The following is a 17641-nucleotide window of genomic DNA, read 5'->3' on the forward strand; positions in this document are numbered from 1 at the left end:
TAATTCATAAATAAATAAATAAATAAACGGAAGTTTCGATATACATAAATAAGCCAACAAACGAGAAAGAGAGAAGACAAAGGCTTTGAAAGTTGAATTTGAGATTACAAACAAGAGGTACAAAAGAAGACATGGATACTGAAAAAGAGAACAAGGTTAGGAACATATTAGAAGAAAAGGTTCCATCTACGCCAGGAAGTCAGATGTTATTGAAAAGGACAAGGTCTATTCAGGGCGTAAAGCAAGGGAAGAGGCTTCCTTTGGCTAGTAAGGACAACAATAATAACAGAAGCTCGAGTTTCTTGCTGCCAAAAAATAAGAATAAAGCAGTGCTAAATAATAATAACGTGAGGAAGTTTAAGAAATATGGATCTGTTTTAGGATATGATACAGGGAGTAGAGTTAAGAGTCTGGTACTCAAGGATATTGATAGTGGTGATGAAAAATCCAATGAGGAAGATGACGATGATGAGAATCCTCTGGCACTGAAGCTAAAACAGGCTTTGGATGGTGAAAAGAGGGTGGATCTATCTAAGAAAGAAATTGCTAGCACAGGTTTGTTAAGTGGAAAGAAAGGATTGAGACAGATATTTAATGATAGAGATTATGACAGAGAAATTGAAATAGCGCCAGAGAAGCCACAAGAAAAAGAATATATACCGGACGGATATGAGCCATTCACTAAAGAAGAAATACGAAGTCTACATAACTTCAAAAATTCGTACGAGATACAGGTATCTGACGATGAGAATTCAGAGGAAGAACCTCAGCCATTGAAACTAATTCCTTTAGTTAATGAGCTTGATGAGGAGGACTTAATCCCAACAAAATCACTGAAAATTGCCGAAAACCGTTCTAAAGTCGATGATGAGGAATCAATCGAGCTGGACACAATATATGATGGCAGAGGGCTCAGCGAGAATGATTTGCTTGATCTGCTGGATTAGATCTGAATATAATATTTCTTTGCATGGGGTTTTCTTTTCTTTTACTAGTAATATTGTTAATGTGGCATGATTATTCAAAAAAATCTTTATATTGTTACTATATACATTCCTTCAATATCTATATTGTTTATAAGAACTATTAATATATTTACACGATGCTATATATCTTAAAAAGAAAATTATCAATGAGTTATTCTTATAACTATGCAGCTTATTGCGTTGAGCAATTGGGTGTCCAGAATGCAGATCCTTTGTCCTTATTATTGTCATACGTATCTTTAAAAGCTGGTATTTCAGGACAATCAGGAATTTCTTTTACAATTTCCGAAACAACTATCACTTCCTCATTTAAAGACTCTTCATCACCACCAATAAATGTTTGTTTGGTTTCGCTAGAAGGAATAATGTTCCGCAATGACATATAATCATTCATTTCCATTGTCCAATTATCAGGTGGGAAAACAATATCAATTATCACGTATAAATTCCCACTTTTTTTTATGAAATCATTATCATTATCCCCAGTTCGTATAGGCCAACCCTCATTAGAGATTTTAACAATTTCACCAGGTCTAATAACTTTGCCCTTCTTAGAGCTCCACTTTAATACCCTCCCATCATATGTCTTCATTAACAATTTTTCTTGGAAACCACAAAGGGCATCAGCTAAATCAATCTGGCGTTTTATTAACAAATCATAGCCATTCCTAATGATATCATCCTCCGGATCATGAACTTCATTAATCTTTATAACCAAATCACCTATTTCTGGTTTTTCAAGGTCTTCATCAGCTTCATTTTTCAAGATGATTTCGTCTTTATCCATGGTACCTTTTTTAATGTTAATAGTTACAATTTTTTCTTCAGAGACAAGGCCTATATGATCAGAATTGAAACAGTCTGGGCACTGATTTTTTTCCTGCTTCGGTAAATTTCTCACACGTCCTTTACCTTTACAAGCTTTACATTCAACCATCTCTGTTGTGACAAACCCTGGTGCCAATTGTCTTAATCTTTGTTTGACACCTTCACCTTCACAAGAAGAACATTGTTGCAGAAAAAAGGACCTATCCTTCTTCTTCTTATGCACAATATTATAGTAGTTCTTCCAACCAGTTCCCTCACAACGAGAACATTTCACTTTTCTCCTTAGGCTAAACTTTGTCTTCTTCCCGCAATATAGCTCACTTGTTTTAACATCGAGTGTGATTACAATATCTGGAGATTTCCGAGAACGGTGTTGTCTCGACTGAGACTGTTGTCCGAAACCACCCCCGTGTCCATGACTTGCACTAAATCCAGCAAAGAAATTCATGAAATCATCATCACCAAATCCATTACTACCACCGAACGGACCTCCACTCCCGTATTCTGCTTCAAACTCAAGTTTCATGTCATATTCTGAACGTGTAGCCTCATCACTCAATACCTGGTATGCAGACGTGATCTCTTTGAAATCAACATCTTCAGCTTCAGAATCATTATTCTTATCCGGATGATGTTTCAAAGCTAGCTTCCTATACGCTTTCTTAATTTCCTGTGCAGATGCATCCTTCTCTACACCCAAAATCTCATAATAATTCATGATATTTTCCTTCCACAAATTTTATATAATTTTGTTTATCTTGTTTTTAAGAGAAAACTTTTCACTATATATAAATAGGTATATACAATCGGTTCAAATCAACATTTTGCCTCCCATTATCTACAAGGGCCTCTTTCTCTCTCTGTACAAGAAAAAAAAAAGATCTAGGGTTCTCTTAGGGTAATGTTGTCAATAGTGATATATTGTGTCTTGGTCAAGAGATGTCTAATGACATCTCTAATACCACCATAACATGTTATTGTATAATATAGTTTAATATAACATTGTTATAATTTATAATGTAAATGCATTAGAAACGCACTATATTGGTATGAACAGTAAAAAATAGAGGTTTATAGTACAAGTGGCAGAACTGAGTGTGTGTGTGTGCGGGGGAAGAAGTAAATAAGACAATGGGTTGTTATAACAGTATTGTTTATAGTTTTATTTTGGTAAGCTATTTAAATGCCCTTTTAGTCATTGTTTAAAAATGACGTATTATTCATTTATAATAACACCTTTTCTTTTTTTTGTGGGAACTACAGAGGTTTCTCTCCACATCCCCCCGCATTATATATTTTACAATTTTTTGAGTCATGCCTATGACGTATTTTTTTCCCGAAGATAAACAATGGGGAAGGGGCCGTGTGCGTAAAAAAAAAAAGAAGAGAGAGAGAGAGAGTGGGGTGGAAATCCGGCACGGGGAGAAGATAATTAGAAAAATAATATTTGTATGGAAGATTCATGGAAAAACTATCTAAGAAGCAAAGAACGGATCCGCATAACGAAATGACTGTTTACTTTAGATCCTTAGATAGCTATGTAGAGAGTACAATCCCTTAAAAAATTCTTATTTGTTTTAATAAAATAAATTCGTAATGGGAAGGAGGGGTCATGGCACAAAGGAAAATATCAACCGGGTAAATAAAAAAGCTTACCAACCCAAAAAAATAAACAAACGCGAATACGCAGAAGGTATCGTATAAGTAAAACAAAAGACGGCAAGGAATGAGCGTATCTATCTTCGTCGGTGACCTTCAATCCCCCGGGATTAACGTTCCGTGGTTCCATTTGAGCCTTTATTTTTTCTCGTTGAAGGGATGGAGGGGGGGAAAAAAAGATTGGAGGAAGATGCTTCAGTACAGAATGAGCCCACGTAGAAGGGAGCCCACGTAGCAGAGATGATGTTCAAAGGGAAGAGAGCTTGTTATCTCTCATTGGGCTTGTAAAATAGAGCCTCTGAGCCATTTTTTTTGGGAGGAGAGAGAGAGAGAGAGAGAGAGCGTGGCAGTGGGAGCGCTTTAATTTTTTTGTTGGAGGTGTTGGAATATAGACGGAAAGATCATTCCGTGAGCGGGAGAGAGAGAGAGAGAGAGATAGAGAGAGCGCGATAAACAATCATTGGGAGATATTTAAAAAATACGTCATTTTTCGAAAGACATGACCAAGTTTATTCTTTATTACTTATTAAAACTTTTTATTAAAGAAAAGGAAATTAAAATAAACTCTCTCAAAAGAAAAATCTGCTGAAAAAGATATTATATAAAAATATCGAGCTCAATCATATTTTTTGTTCCCTACCATCCTCCATTCGTCCCCTTGATTATTGTTTTCTGAGAAAAAAGATGTTACGTTCCAATATACGTTCCATACGTTCTAACACACATAATTATAAAATGCCTAACGTTGTAGTCGCTCCTTTTTGTCGTCGCTCCCAATCGAGCTCCGTATTCGCTACTAGAAAAAGACACTCCTCTATAAATCAAGATGATAGTACCACTGTTGCTTCAAAACTATCTAGGTCTCTGGCCTCTTCTCCAGAACTAACGAAAAGACATTCTTCCTCAACTACTGCCCTAAGGAAGACTTTCCTAAACACTGAGATACATCACCATAGCCATAACAACCTTCCTTTCCTACCTGCTGAGCAGTTCACGTTGAAGGACGTGAATGAAAATGTTCTAAATGCTAAATATGCTGTACGTGGTGCTATTCCAATGAGAGCCGAAGAATTGAAGGCTGAGTTGATGGAAAACCCCCACGCTTTACCTTTCAATGATATTATTAACGCTAACATCGGTAACCCTCAACAGCTAAAACAAAAACCATTGAGTTTTTACAGACAGGTACTGTCCCTGTTGCAATACCCTGAATTGATCGAGACTTTGGAAAGCAACCCAAGTCAAAACTTGATCAAACCAGACGCTATCAAGCGTGCCAAGAGATTACTAGAAGACATCGGTGGTTCCGTTGGTGCTTACTCATCTTCACAGGGTGTTCTCGGAGTTAGGAAGACCGTCGCTGATTTCATTACAAGAAGAGATGAAGGCGTCATTTCTTACCCAGAAGACATCTTCCTAACCGCTGGTGCCTCAAGCGCTGTCAGCTATCTATTGTCCATCTTCTGTAAAGGACAAGAAACAGGTGTACTAATCCCAATCCCACAATATCCTCTGTATACCGCCACTCTGGCTTTACAGAACTCTCACGCTCTTCCCTACTACTTGGATGAAGAAACTGGTTGGTCCACTGACCCCGAAGAACTAGAGTCTATCATACTAGACGCTATTGATAGCAACATTAAGCCAAGCGTGCTTGTTGTTATCAACCCCGGTAACCCTACTGGTGCTGTACTTTCTGTTGAAGCCATTGAACAGATCTTTGAAATTGCTGCTAAGTACGGTATTATCGTTATTGCTGATGAAGTTTACCAAGAAAACGTCTTTGAAGATGTTGAATTCCACTCCATGAAGAAGGTCTTAAGACACTTGCAAATGAAACAACCTGGTCTATACGATAACATTCAATTAGCTTCTTTACATTCAACTTCCAAGGGTGTTTCAGGTGAATGTGGTCAGAGAGGTGGTTACATGGAATTGGTTGGCTTTTCTCATGATATTAGACAAGTTGTACTGAAGTTAGCTTCTATTTCTCTGTGCCCAGTAGTAACAGGTCAAGCTTTGGTAGATCTAATGGTATGCCCACCTCAAAAAGGTGAAGATTCTTATCAACAGGATCAAGATGAGCGTGAAGATATCCACAGAGAACTACATAAGAGAGCTACTTTACTGTACGAAGCTTTTAACAAACTGGAAGGAATTAGCTGTCAAAAACCTCAAGGTGCCATGTATTTATTCCCCAAGTTAGAGTTACCTTACAAGGCTATCCAAGAAGCTCATCACCAAGATATGAGCCCAGATGAATTCTATTGTAAATCGCTGCTTGAGAAAACTGGTATATGTACTGTTCCAGGTTCTGGTTTTGGTCAAGAACCAGGTACATACCATTTAAGAACAACTTTCTTAGCACCTGGTACCCAATGGATCGAAGATTGGGTTCAGTTCCACCAAGAATTTTATCAAACTTACAAAGATTAGGAAGGCTTGATATTAATGAATAGCGATTTCAAATTTTTATAACTGAATCAAAAGTTATAACACCAATATTCTTAAAATTTCCTACTCATTTCGGACTTTGAAGAGTCTCATTATTTTTCTCCATTTATGATGTTTATTTTTCTTTACTTTATTATCAGAGAGTTACTACTTTGGAAGATGAGTTTGTATCTATATTTATGCTCATATGCGGTAACTCATGCATTTTTCCTGTTCTGTAAAATTATGCTCTACTGACACGGAATTTACATGTATCATATACTTGTATATTTAACTTCTAGGCCTTTTCCTCAAATGCCCTTGCCGTATCTCAACCCTTTATAATGTAGCTTCATGCGAATTTATGTACTTCTATCAGAATATACTTTACTATACAAAATATATTATACTATATTTAAATAAATTTATAAACTAAAAATTTATCCCGTTGTTACAATCTATTTAACTTAATCTATCTAATTATCTTTCTTGTTGTCGAGTATTGAGGACTCTGTTAATGGATGAGCTAGGGTGGGAATTGTACTGAAGACACAAGCTAGCCATAAAGGCAACCACCCTAAACAGATAATAAACCATGTCCAACAGCCAAGGTCCGTCCAACCCGATAGAAGTTGGTGGTATAAGTATGCGAATCCATTATTAAGATTATCATCAAATAGGGATGTAAACAGCCACAGAGAGATGAAAGGATTAGTAATTAATAAAATAATAGTATTCCTTACTGATTTTTTCCTAAGCTCCTCTGATGACATTTTGGTATTTATAACTCTCAAAGTTACTAATGGGTATGCCAGTAATCCAATAATAAAAGTTAGAGCAAAATTTACCATAAGAAGGGATGTTAAAATTAAACTGTAGTACAAGTATCCCATAGCTTTCAATCTCAGAGAAATGACTTCCTTAGTAATACCAATTCTTTTTTTTACAAATAGCAATGGTAACAATGCAATGCCAACACTAATATAGAGAAGCAGTTCTCCTATAGGGAAAAGCAGCAGTGCCCTTGATGTAACATAGGATAAAAGAATTGTAATAGATAAGATAACAAAAGAATACAATGTGTATGGAGAGACGAAAGATATCCCAACATAGGCATTATTAATAACACAGTGAAGTGCAGCAACAGCATAAGAGACCGATAAAATAACGGCGCTAGGTAAGTAAGAACTAATAGAAACAAAATTTCTTGGCGCCATTAACAAATAGAAGAAAAATGACTGGTGGAATTTTTCCAATAAATTGTTAACAGATCTAAAAACTGCCTCAGGTATTCTTCCAAAGCAAGTTATATCAGTTTCTCCAGAACCACCATGAGCTTTTAAAGTAACTGATTGTACTCTCCATCCACTAAATGCTTCATTTCCGTGAACTTTCCTTACACCAGCTAATGCCCAGTTTTTGATTCCCATAAACATAATCTTAAGACGAGAGAAGTAATCTCCTTGGTACATTTCATTAACTGGAATTCCATGGAATGAAACTCTCATATGTTCATGTTCAGTAATTGACACTGCTACGTTCAATAAGTCCAGGTTTGGCAATTCACCGTTAAGGCCATCGTAAGATATTTCCACATAGTCAAAGAAATCATTGTTACCTGGGAAATCTAGCACAAGTGCAGCCTCGAGTGAACCTGCTGTTAAATCCAATGAGGTGTGGTAAGCGTCGACCCACGATCTTAGAGCTCCACGTGGATTTTCACTAAAAACAATTATAATGTTCTTAGACCAGATAGGCCAACGGCTAAAATATCTAACCAAAGAAATCCCTAAAGCTGTACCACCCATATTAAACTGGTCATCAATGTTTGTCCATGGCGTAGCCAAAACCATTGCTTCAGTACCATCACCTCTGGAGGCATGTAAAACACCATACAAAGTCTTGCCGAATTCTGGATCCTCGTATACAGCAGTCTTGACACCAATTTCATTCAACCATTCACTCATAATACTATTTCTTTCATCCACACTCTTGAATTCCAATGTTTCGATCTGTTTCCTGTACCCTCTAAGAATATTCCATTCAGTCTCTCTGAAGTAACTGTAAGCCTGTGCCGGCATAAGAGCATTTTCCGATATATATGTGTTCCTATAGTACCCATCAAACGGCAATATGGCTAACATCGCTATAGATACCAGAATCAACAAGTTTGCCAGCCTAGGAAGCTGCTGCAATAGCTTCGTTACTAAACCACGTTCATTCAACGCCCTATAAACCACCTGTAACAGCGACATTTTTCTGGCTACTTACTTGAATATGCCGTTTTGTGATTAGCCGAAGAAGACGTACTAGTTTATAACCAAAGTAAACCCTCATGGTAGTCTTTACAATTTAAAGGTTGGCTACATTTTGCACTCTTAGGATAACCGGCGCGGCGCGAGACTATGGTCCAACTCCAAATTTGTTAAAAATAAAAAAAAACTAATGTGAACTACATTTGAGCCAGAGATAGCAAAGTGAATACGATGAGATAGGGCTTCATTTTATCAGAAACCTACCATTTAGCTAAGCAAAGGAACTTTTAAAGACGCGGTGTTTATTATCATCCTGATTATAATTGATCAAGTTGCTATATTTCGAGAAAATTGAGAAGATAAAGAGAGGTGGGCAAGATCTGTGGCTATACCAGAGGATAAAAACAGAACCATGGTAAATAGCCCTTCTGCTGAATTTGAGAACAAATCTATTACACATAGTAAGGACTTTAGTTGGGTTTTTCTGGTGGTATGGGTACTGTTGGATATTGTGGCCTTAACTGATATATTCTATATATCGCGATATTTCGGTTATCTGCTAACGAAACTGCTGGGATATATAATATGGAAGAGGAAGCGTGTCAAAGTCACGATAGGGTCCATCAACGTTTCACTGCTAGCAGGGAGAATATTTATAAAAGAGGTGACGCTGATGGACAAAGATAAATTAATATCTATTGCCGAAGGAACAATCACATGGAGATACTGGCTGCATAAAGCTCGTAAATCAGAGTATATGATGGCACAAGATATACGTAATTCTAGTAACAATAGTAATACTAGCAACTCAGGAACTGGCAGTAACGGGGCAAGTGATATGTTTGCTGATGAGATTAAGGCAGAATCTAATATGAAACAAATGAAACTGCCGTGTAAACTTCTGATAGAAGTATCAGGTTTAGAAATTTTCTTCTATAACCGGACAGTTGCGTACGATAATATTGTAAATGTTTTATCAAAGGTTGAGAGAGAAAAATTTGAAAAATTTATGAATGATAACAACTTTACTGATTCAAATAGCGAAGGAAGTACCGATGAGAAACTTGATGAGAGTTCGTTACTCTCCAACTCAACTGAAACAGAATCCGTCTCTAACGATAGGAGCTTCTCGCCAGATACCTTCAGAGGACTTCCTAAACCTCTTAGAGCTCTACCGATACAACTATACATTAATAAATGTTCTGTCTTACTGGGGAATAAATTTACGCCAAGTGTCATGCTAATAGGCTTTGATAATGCTGATGCACTGATTGATGTTGCGGAAGCGCCCTCTAAATTAGACCTCTTCCGCATAAAATTTCAATTCGCTTTCAAAAACTTTAAAATACAAATGAAAACTAATATTAATTTTGATAGTAATGCAAATACAACTTCCAAATTCAACAACGAAAAGATATCAAGACTATGGCGCCGATTCACCCGAGTACTTCGATTTATATATCCACGACATAAAAGAAGGACCAGAACTAATGAAAACGAAAAATTTATGCATAAATGGAAAGGTCTATCAATGTACAGAGGGCAAATGTTTGGTGACATTGATGATATGGATGTAGTGGACTTTGATATTTCTAGCCATGAATATGCCAAATTCTCTGATATTCTGAAGAGTCCAAGGGTGGTGGTAAACCATGAATACGATGTTGTCGGCTGGGTCCCTCATGGTGCACACCCACCCGTTTCAGATACCGACGGTCCGGATGTTGGTAATAATGGTGCACCACCGCAGCATATTTTTGAAATAAATATTTTTGGTGGTACTATTTGTTATGGCCCTTGGGCTCAAAGACAAATCAGTCATATCCAAACATTATTGTCACCAGTAGTTTCTCGTGATGCAAAACCCACTAAAAAACTAAGGCCTGGATCTAGGCGTATTTACACGTTTTTAAGGTTCGCAGTGAATGCAACAGATGATGTAACATGGAGGATCCCAACAAGAGAAAGCAGTAAAGATGTAGAATTTTTGAAAAACTACAAAGAGACAAACGATGATTATCGTCCTTTTGGATGGATCGATGTTAAATTTTCCAGAGATAGCTCAGCTGTTTTTGATCTCGCTCTTTGCCCAACAATAAATGGTTTTAAAAACAGCATTGATATACAACTGAAGGATACTGAAATTCGAAGTAGTGTGAATCATGATATTTTCTTGAAAAGTAAGCTTTTTGAATTCAATTGTGATATCAGTTATCCACTTGGTTGGAATGCAGAGGCAACCTGGACAATTATAATGAATTCATCACAACTGGAGTTGTTTCTACTAAGAGAACATGTTACACTTATTGCAGATACGTTAACAGATTTTTCATCTGGTGAACCAACACCATATGAATTATTCAGACCCTTTGTTTATATTATTAAATGGAATATGAAAGGTTATTCCTTCTATTTGAATGTTAATGACCATAATATTGTCAACAATCCCCTAGATTTTAATGAAAACTGTTATCTATCTCTCCATGGTGATGATTTAGCACTAAATGTTACGGTGCCGAAAAAAACTATCACTTCGAGATTCACCAATATATCCTATGAATTAAGCACACCAATGTTCAGACTATTACTTAACACCCCGCCTTGGAATACATTAAATGAATTCATGAGAAATAAGGAAGTTGGTAGGTCTTACGATTTTAAAATTAATGGTTCTTATTTAATATATTCGGAACTAGATATTGATAATGTCGACACCCTCACCGTAGAATGTACTAGCAGGGGTACTGCACTACATTTGTATGGCTTTGTTATTAGATATCTTACAAATGTTAAGATGAATTATTTTGGTGAATTTTTTCATTTTGTCACTTCTGAGGAATACACTGGTAATATTCAACCTAACGATCTAGAAAATATCATAACACAGGATAAAACTGAAATTGAAAGTATTAGCACTTATGAATCAGTATCTCGAATATCATCGAGCTCTACTTCAACTGAAAATATCAACACTAAAAAGCAAGGGTTAAAACGATCTGATTTAAAAAGGACATCCAATGAGACTGATATCTGGTTTACATTCTCAGTATGGGATGGTGCTTTAATTCTTCCCGAAACGATCTACAATGCAGATCCCTGTATAGTCTTACATTTTGGTGAATTGATTGTAGATTTGCGGAGTTGTAATTACTATATGGATATACTGGCTACTACATGTGATGTATCTATGAAAAGATACATAGGTAAAAGGGCAGATGAAATATATGAGTACGTTCATCTAAATAACGGCAAGGACTTCGAAAAACATGGTTCCATTTCAGATTTATATATTCACGGTCATAGAATGTATGGGCTGCCTCCTACAGAACCCACTTATTTTTGTCAATGGGATATGGATCTAGGCCATTTGAAAATTGACTCCAACATGTTCTTTCTACAAGGTCTATTTGGTGCATTTTATAAGATTGGTTTTGGATACAAGGATCTGGAAAATATTTTATTATACGAAACAGAGATTATTGATGATATGACTTCATTAACGATATTCGTGAATACCATTGACATCCGTCTAAACGATGTTGATACAACTGCTCATGCAGATTTAAAACTTGAAAGGTTGTCATTTACAGTAATCGACTATGAAAATGAGAGATATTCAAAGAGGATGGATATTAAAATACCATTTCTAGAATTCTACATATTTGCTAATGAAGAAAATGATTTGTGTCTGTTCAAATTTACTGTAGATATGAACTTCACCAATTTTGTTCAAACTCAAGACTTTAACAAACACCGAAAGATTCAAAGAGATTATATTGTACTAAATGATTCACCATATCATAGGTGTAGTTTCCTATTACCGGAATCATACCAAAACTCTCGTATATACAACGAGTTATACGGTGCTATTGCTCCTTCCAATTCCCTCCCACCTTTACCTATGCCCCTAATAGCGGAGACAATGGAATATGTTATGGAGGATCTTTTGGAAGACTACATGAATTTGTTTGAAGGTAAGTATGAAGTTGGAAAAAGAAATGGAGAAAATTTGGAAGTATCAGCAATCAAGGCATTTAGGGCTATTACTGGAATTGGAGAGGAGCTGGACTATTCTATCTCCAATACAGCTTCCCATCAAGCTGTAGAATCAGATAATTACGTGGTTAAAGTCGAATCTCTAATAATAGATATCAACCCTGTGTTACATATAACAATCGAGAAGTTGTTAAATCACATCTACGATCAAGATGCGGTACATATAATTGATAGTATCGAAATAGGTATTGTGAAACGATTAAGTAATATTCAGGAAGGTGTTACTACAATGACAAATGTTAAGGTTCAAATTACTCACTTTAATCTCTTTTGGGGTGAGAAGGAAGGAGATAGTGTATCTATGTATTTTGATAAGCTAGATTTTGCCCTAGCCGAAAAAACGTTGGAGCAAAACTCTGATAAAGATATGATTGAAATGACGGTATTGAGTAAAGTTAAGGCAGTACGTTTAACAGTTGGGCAACAACCGGCTCATGAAATATCACACGAAAGACCTCCAGCTGTTTCTGTTGGTGTGGAAGGATTTGAATTCTGGGTTTCGGCACAAGATAAGCAAGTCAATTCGATCAGTGTTGTAAGTACAGACATAACAGTTGATGACTCCCAAATTGAATGGCTTTTTAAATATACTGTCCGTCAAAAATTTTTCTTTTTGGATATGATCAAATCCTTTAATCGCATTCAAGATAATAGAATGGAAGCTCAAAAAGAATTAATCTCTAGACTTACCGCTGCATCCGAGTATTATCAAATTAGTCATGATCCATATGTTATTACAAAGCCTGCTTTTATAATGAGATTATCCAGGGGGCATGTTAGAGAAAATAAAAGCTGGAAAATTATAACACGGTTGAGACATATATTGACTTATCTTCCACAGGATTGGTACTTGAATGTAGGTCAACCTTTGAAAGATAGAAAATTCGATCCTTCTCAGGATGCACGTAGTATTTTCATGTCAATATTTTCCAATTGGAAGAATTGGGAGTTTTCAGATGTTGCGAGATCCTACATTTATGGTAAGCTATTCCTAAATGATAACCCCGAACAAAAAAAGAAGATTTTGCGTAAGCTATTTAGGATGAGTGTAAACAACTTCTTTCTGACAGTTTATAGTACAAACTATGATGTGGATCACAGTATTGTGGTAGCAAAGGCTAAACTCCTAGTGGATTTAACTCCACCTCAAACCGATGGAGGAGTAAAAGAAAAACTGTATGATATAAGTGGCACCGTAGAGTCTATTAAAGGAAAAGTATCAACAAAACTTCTAAAACTCCATGATTTAGTACCTATACTTACGGAGGATTCTACTCACTCAAATATTTCCAAAAAGTCACACGTTGAAATCCCTACTCCCTTTATCGTCAATACTGCACTAATGGTTGGAACATGTGATTTACAGTTAGCCATGGATGATACAAAACTCTTACTAACAGTTACTGATGGACGTATTAATGTGTTATGGGAAAACCTTCAAGATTCTACTGCGGAAGCTGGCTCTATTGTGGTTTTTGCTAAGAAAACAGAGATATCATTAAAGCATTTTAGTTCAGTATTGGCTGAAGGGCGGATTAGTGATTTCTATGGAACGTTCACAGTTGACACCTGGGCCCAAAGACCAACTATGTTAGTATATTCCAGATCTTCAAGTATGCACTTTAGAACCATGACACAGACAGAAGTATTAGTTATCGCTGTGAGGGATATAACACGAAAGGTTAATGAAATACAGCAGCAGCTAAATCTTGAAGAGCGTCTTTCCAAACCATCGAGTTCGTTTAAGCCTACTAAAAGCAATGTTATCGCTTCATGTTTATTTTCAAACGTTAGTATGGATATTATGCCTATATCACCATTTGCATTGAAACAGAACTCTAGACAAATAGACTTCTTCTATAATAAATTTGATTCCAATTCATGGCTAATTAATATCCGTGATACAGACTTTTTCTTCACATCTGACCAAACCAAAGAACAATATCTACGTTTATCTATAAAGAAATTACAGATAAGAGCCAATGTTTCGTCTTCTCAACCGAAATTGGTGGATATTGGAGTAGCAACGAACATGGTGAAGTTAACATTCTCAGAACCTAAAAACATCGCATCAAGTTTTTTGAAAGACGAGAGAGTTGCGATTGAAAGCATCAATTTATTAAAAAAATTAAAACCTCTTTTTTTTATAGATGAAAGTGATGCTAGCAGCAAGGAATCAATTGATAGTACAGAGAAGCCCCCCATTAACTGGACTGTAGACTTAAATTTGGATTATTTTGGTCTTTTAGTACCAATTTCATCGTCATATTTTGTTTTAGAGTTCCATAAATTGATAACATCTTTAACTAATACCTATGATAACAATATTACCGAAGAATTGGATCTTTCTGGGCATATATCAATTGAAAATATTCTTTTTCTTATTAAAGAGAGTTCTTTACCCGACGGTTTGTCAAGGATGCTTGATTTCTCTGTTAAAATATCTACGTTACAAAGAACAAATGATAACAGTAAATCAATACAGGTAGAAAGTGCTCACTCGCGTATTTGTTTGTCACCCGATTCTCTTGTTAGGTTACTATGGGGTAGTAATCATTTATCACAAATATGCGATTACTATTTAGATCACCATTCTAAATCTCTTTGGCAAACGTTATTCCCTAAAAATAAAGATGAAATCACTAATAATGATAGTTTATCCATTTTGTCCTCTATCAGTTCTGTTCATTTTCTATCCTATAATTTTTGTATTGGTTGGCTGTTTGAATACGAGATAGGTGCACCAAAGGGTTTGATTGCAGGTTATAATAGAATTTTCTCGGCATATGAGGACGATCATGGTAAACTAACTGTTATTGATTCATATTTTGCAGCCGCTCAAGGTAACACCTCCTCTACCTTTTTCCCTACTACAGAAGTTAAGGATTTATTTAATAGATGGTATTTGCCGAACATGCAAATTGTATACTGGTGGAAAATTGTTGAAAATATGAGAGACGTTTATGTAAATTTCACTGGGGAATCATTAGATGTAAAATATTTGTCAGATTTTATGTTAACCATTGAATCAGCTTTACACTCAGTCAAAATGTTCCAAAAGCTCAAGCGAGAATTAATTATAACCAAACCTAAACGCGTAACTGCTACTCCAGAAACAACTACTAATATCGAATCTAGGAGTTCAAGCAATTCCAATAATTTTTTAAACACTGTTAGAGCTGTTAATTGTAGATTCAAATACAATGGGGGTACTTATAGTGTATATAAACTAGTGGAAGGAACTATAAGTCCTACGCCAGCTATTGAAGTTAAAAGTCCCGTAATATCTGTTGACTTAATTTACAGACATGAGGAAGAAAAGATAAAACCACATTGGATTCGGTGCCTCATTAATATCGATCCCACGCACAACATTTTTTATGCATCTTGCGCTTCTTTAATTAAAGATCTGGTTAACGATATTCAAGATCTAGTTGGGAGGTATGGATCTTCCAACAATAAAAAAAAGGTAGAACCGTCGGTAAGTTCGGGACCTGGAATAGATTATGACAAATTACTTGGTGAGTATGATTTAGCCGTTACTGTCACATCAGCGAAACAACAGTTAAGTTTAAGTTGTGAACCAAAAGCCAAAATTCAAGCAGATGTTGGTTTTGAAGCATTGACTATATCTGTTGGTACCAATCATCTTGACTCTGAGGAACCATTAACGCTTTTATTCTCATTAAAGGATATGAAAGCATCTATTAAGCATCTTTTTTCTCGTGAAACAAGTACGTCTTTTGGGATTGGTTATGTTGACTTACACATGCTTTTTACCCATACTGACCGTATACATACATTTGGGACCAGTTTAATATCTGACATAGACGTATTTTTTAATGTTAAACAACTTCAAAACTTATACGTCTTTTTAGATGTTTGGCAACTGAACGAACTTCTAAATCCAAAAACCACTGGTAATGCTAAGGAGGTCGAAATTTCAAAAGACCTCAAATCTGAGAAACCTGTTGTTCAGGAAGCCAAAACAGAACTTCCTTGGTGTTTCACTCTAATATTTACAAATGTTAAAGGTGATATCGATTTAGGACCCTCACTTGGGTTGTTAGGGCTAAGGTTGAAAAAAACATGGATTGCTACCGACCATTATATTGATAAGAGACAAATTCTACATGCTTTTATAGATGAATTACTTATAACTTCAGAGGGTCGTTTGAGTGGTATTGTCAACATAGACGGTGCAAGCTGGGTATCTGAAGTGAGCTGGGTTGACGGTGACAAGCCAAACGGAATCCCATTAGTAGCACTTTCTGTTAATACTGATAAAGTAGAGATCAAGGCTGCCTTTGATTATCATATGTTCTTGATAGGAACCGTTAATAACGTCTTATTCCAACTCCATAGTGAGCGTGATATGATTGGAAATGCACCAGATTTACTTAAAGTTGCATTATCATGTGAAGAAATTAAACTATGCTCCACTGCATTGGTTATGGCAAACTTGTACGATATCTATAATACAATTATGCGTATGCGTCAAGACAATAGAATTGGTTATATTGAGACTATGAATGATTCATCTCCAGAGGAAAATAATCATCCACAAGCTTACCGTCATATATTGAAGTCACTTAAATTGCTTAGAACTGATCTCTCTATTGGAATTTGTTCGTTACAATTACAAATTTCACCTATATCCTTATTTGATGTAGAGTTGATTGTTATTAATGTTGTGAGCGTTTCAGCTAGATCTGAAACACATTCAGGAAACAAGTTGACCACATCATTGAATATGGAAGTATATGACGGTACATTTTCCCTATGTACTACAAAACAAGAGCTGGATGAGGACGCATTAGTGAAAATTTCTGTTGCTGATTATATGACATACGCATCAAAGATCAAGGGTAGTACTATTATCGAAATACCTAAAATGAACGTGAACATGACGACCTGGCAAGAAGAAAAGAGTGATATCTTAGAATATATTTTCGGCTGTAAATTTTATGATAAAGTATCTGTTCGGTGGAATTTTGGTGCTATTAATTTCGTAAAAGCTATGTGGAATACGAATATAAAAGCAATCGCTGTACGTAAATCACAAGGGCTAACCAGCACATCTTCAAGATCAACTGAAGAAGATGTAGAAGAACGTATCAAAGAGGAAGAAAACATTAGTAAATGGAATTATAAAGCAGTAGAGGAACCGCACATCGAAAAACCACAGATTAGAGATTTAGGTGAAGCAACCCCACCAGTCGAGTGGATCGGATTAAAATCCAAAAATCTACCAATATACACCCATGAATTCGCTGTCACACCTGTCCAGAAAATTGTTTATGTTGCTCAAAAACAATATGCCAAAACGTTAGGTAGGTCAAAATAAATCATATTCATTGCATTTAAAGATAAAAACAAAAAAAAATCATAGTATTATAAATATAAAACAAGACTATTTATTAG

General features: G+C 35.9%; 5 protein-coding genes across 5 annotated transcripts; 3 read left to right on the forward strand and 2 right to left on the reverse strand.

Moving 5' to 3' along the window:
• Positions 1 to 131: 131 nt before the first annotated feature.
• PDS1 (securin) lies at positions 132 to 947 on the forward strand (the record flags this gene model as incomplete). Its single annotated transcript, XM_071053738.1, has 1 exon — positions 132 to 947. The coding sequence occupies one exon, from the start codon at positions 132 to 134 to the stop codon at positions 945 to 947; it is 816 nt and encodes a 271-aa protein (XP_070910150.1).
• A 211-nt stretch (positions 948 to 1158) lies between these two features.
• XDJ1 (Xdj1p) lies at positions 1159 to 2532 on the reverse strand (the record flags this gene model as incomplete). The annotated part of the gene is made up of 1 exon (XM_071053739.1): positions 1159 to 2532. The coding sequence occupies one exon, from the start codon at positions 2530 to 2532 to the stop codon at positions 1159 to 1161; it is 1374 nt and encodes a 457-aa protein (XP_070910151.1).
• A 1625-nt stretch (positions 2533 to 4157) lies between these two features.
• ALT1 (alanine transaminase ALT1) lies at positions 4158 to 5909 on the forward strand (the record flags this gene model as incomplete). Its single annotated transcript, XM_071053740.1, has 1 exon — positions 4158 to 5909. The coding sequence occupies one exon, from the start codon at positions 4158 to 4160 to the stop codon at positions 5907 to 5909; it is 1752 nt and encodes a 583-aa protein (XP_070910152.1).
• Positions 5910 to 6382: 473 nt separating this feature from the next.
• GAA1 (GPI-anchor transamidase subunit GAA1) lies at positions 6383 to 8161 on the reverse strand (the record flags this gene model as incomplete). Its single annotated transcript, XM_071053741.1, has 1 exon — positions 6383 to 8161. The coding sequence occupies one exon, from the start codon at positions 8159 to 8161 to the stop codon at positions 6383 to 6385; it is 1779 nt and encodes a 592-aa protein (XP_070910153.1).
• A 412-nt stretch (positions 8162 to 8573) lies between these two features.
• CSF1 (Csf1p) lies at positions 8574 to 17564 on the forward strand (the record flags this gene model as incomplete). Its single annotated transcript, XM_071053742.1, has 1 exon — positions 8574 to 17564. One exon carries the CDS (start codon positions 8574 to 8576, stop codon positions 17562 to 17564), a length of 8991 nt encoding a protein of 2996 aa, XP_070910154.1.
• Positions 17565 to 17641: the final 77 nt, after the last annotated feature.

Source organism: Nakaseomyces bracarensis, assembly GCF_045282275.1.
Source record: "Nakaseomyces bracarensis strain CBM3 chromosome Unknown Scaff12_0, whole genome shotgun sequence".
NCBI lineage: Eukaryota > Fungi > Ascomycota > Saccharomycetes > Saccharomycetales > Saccharomycetaceae > Nakaseomyces > Nakaseomyces bracarensis.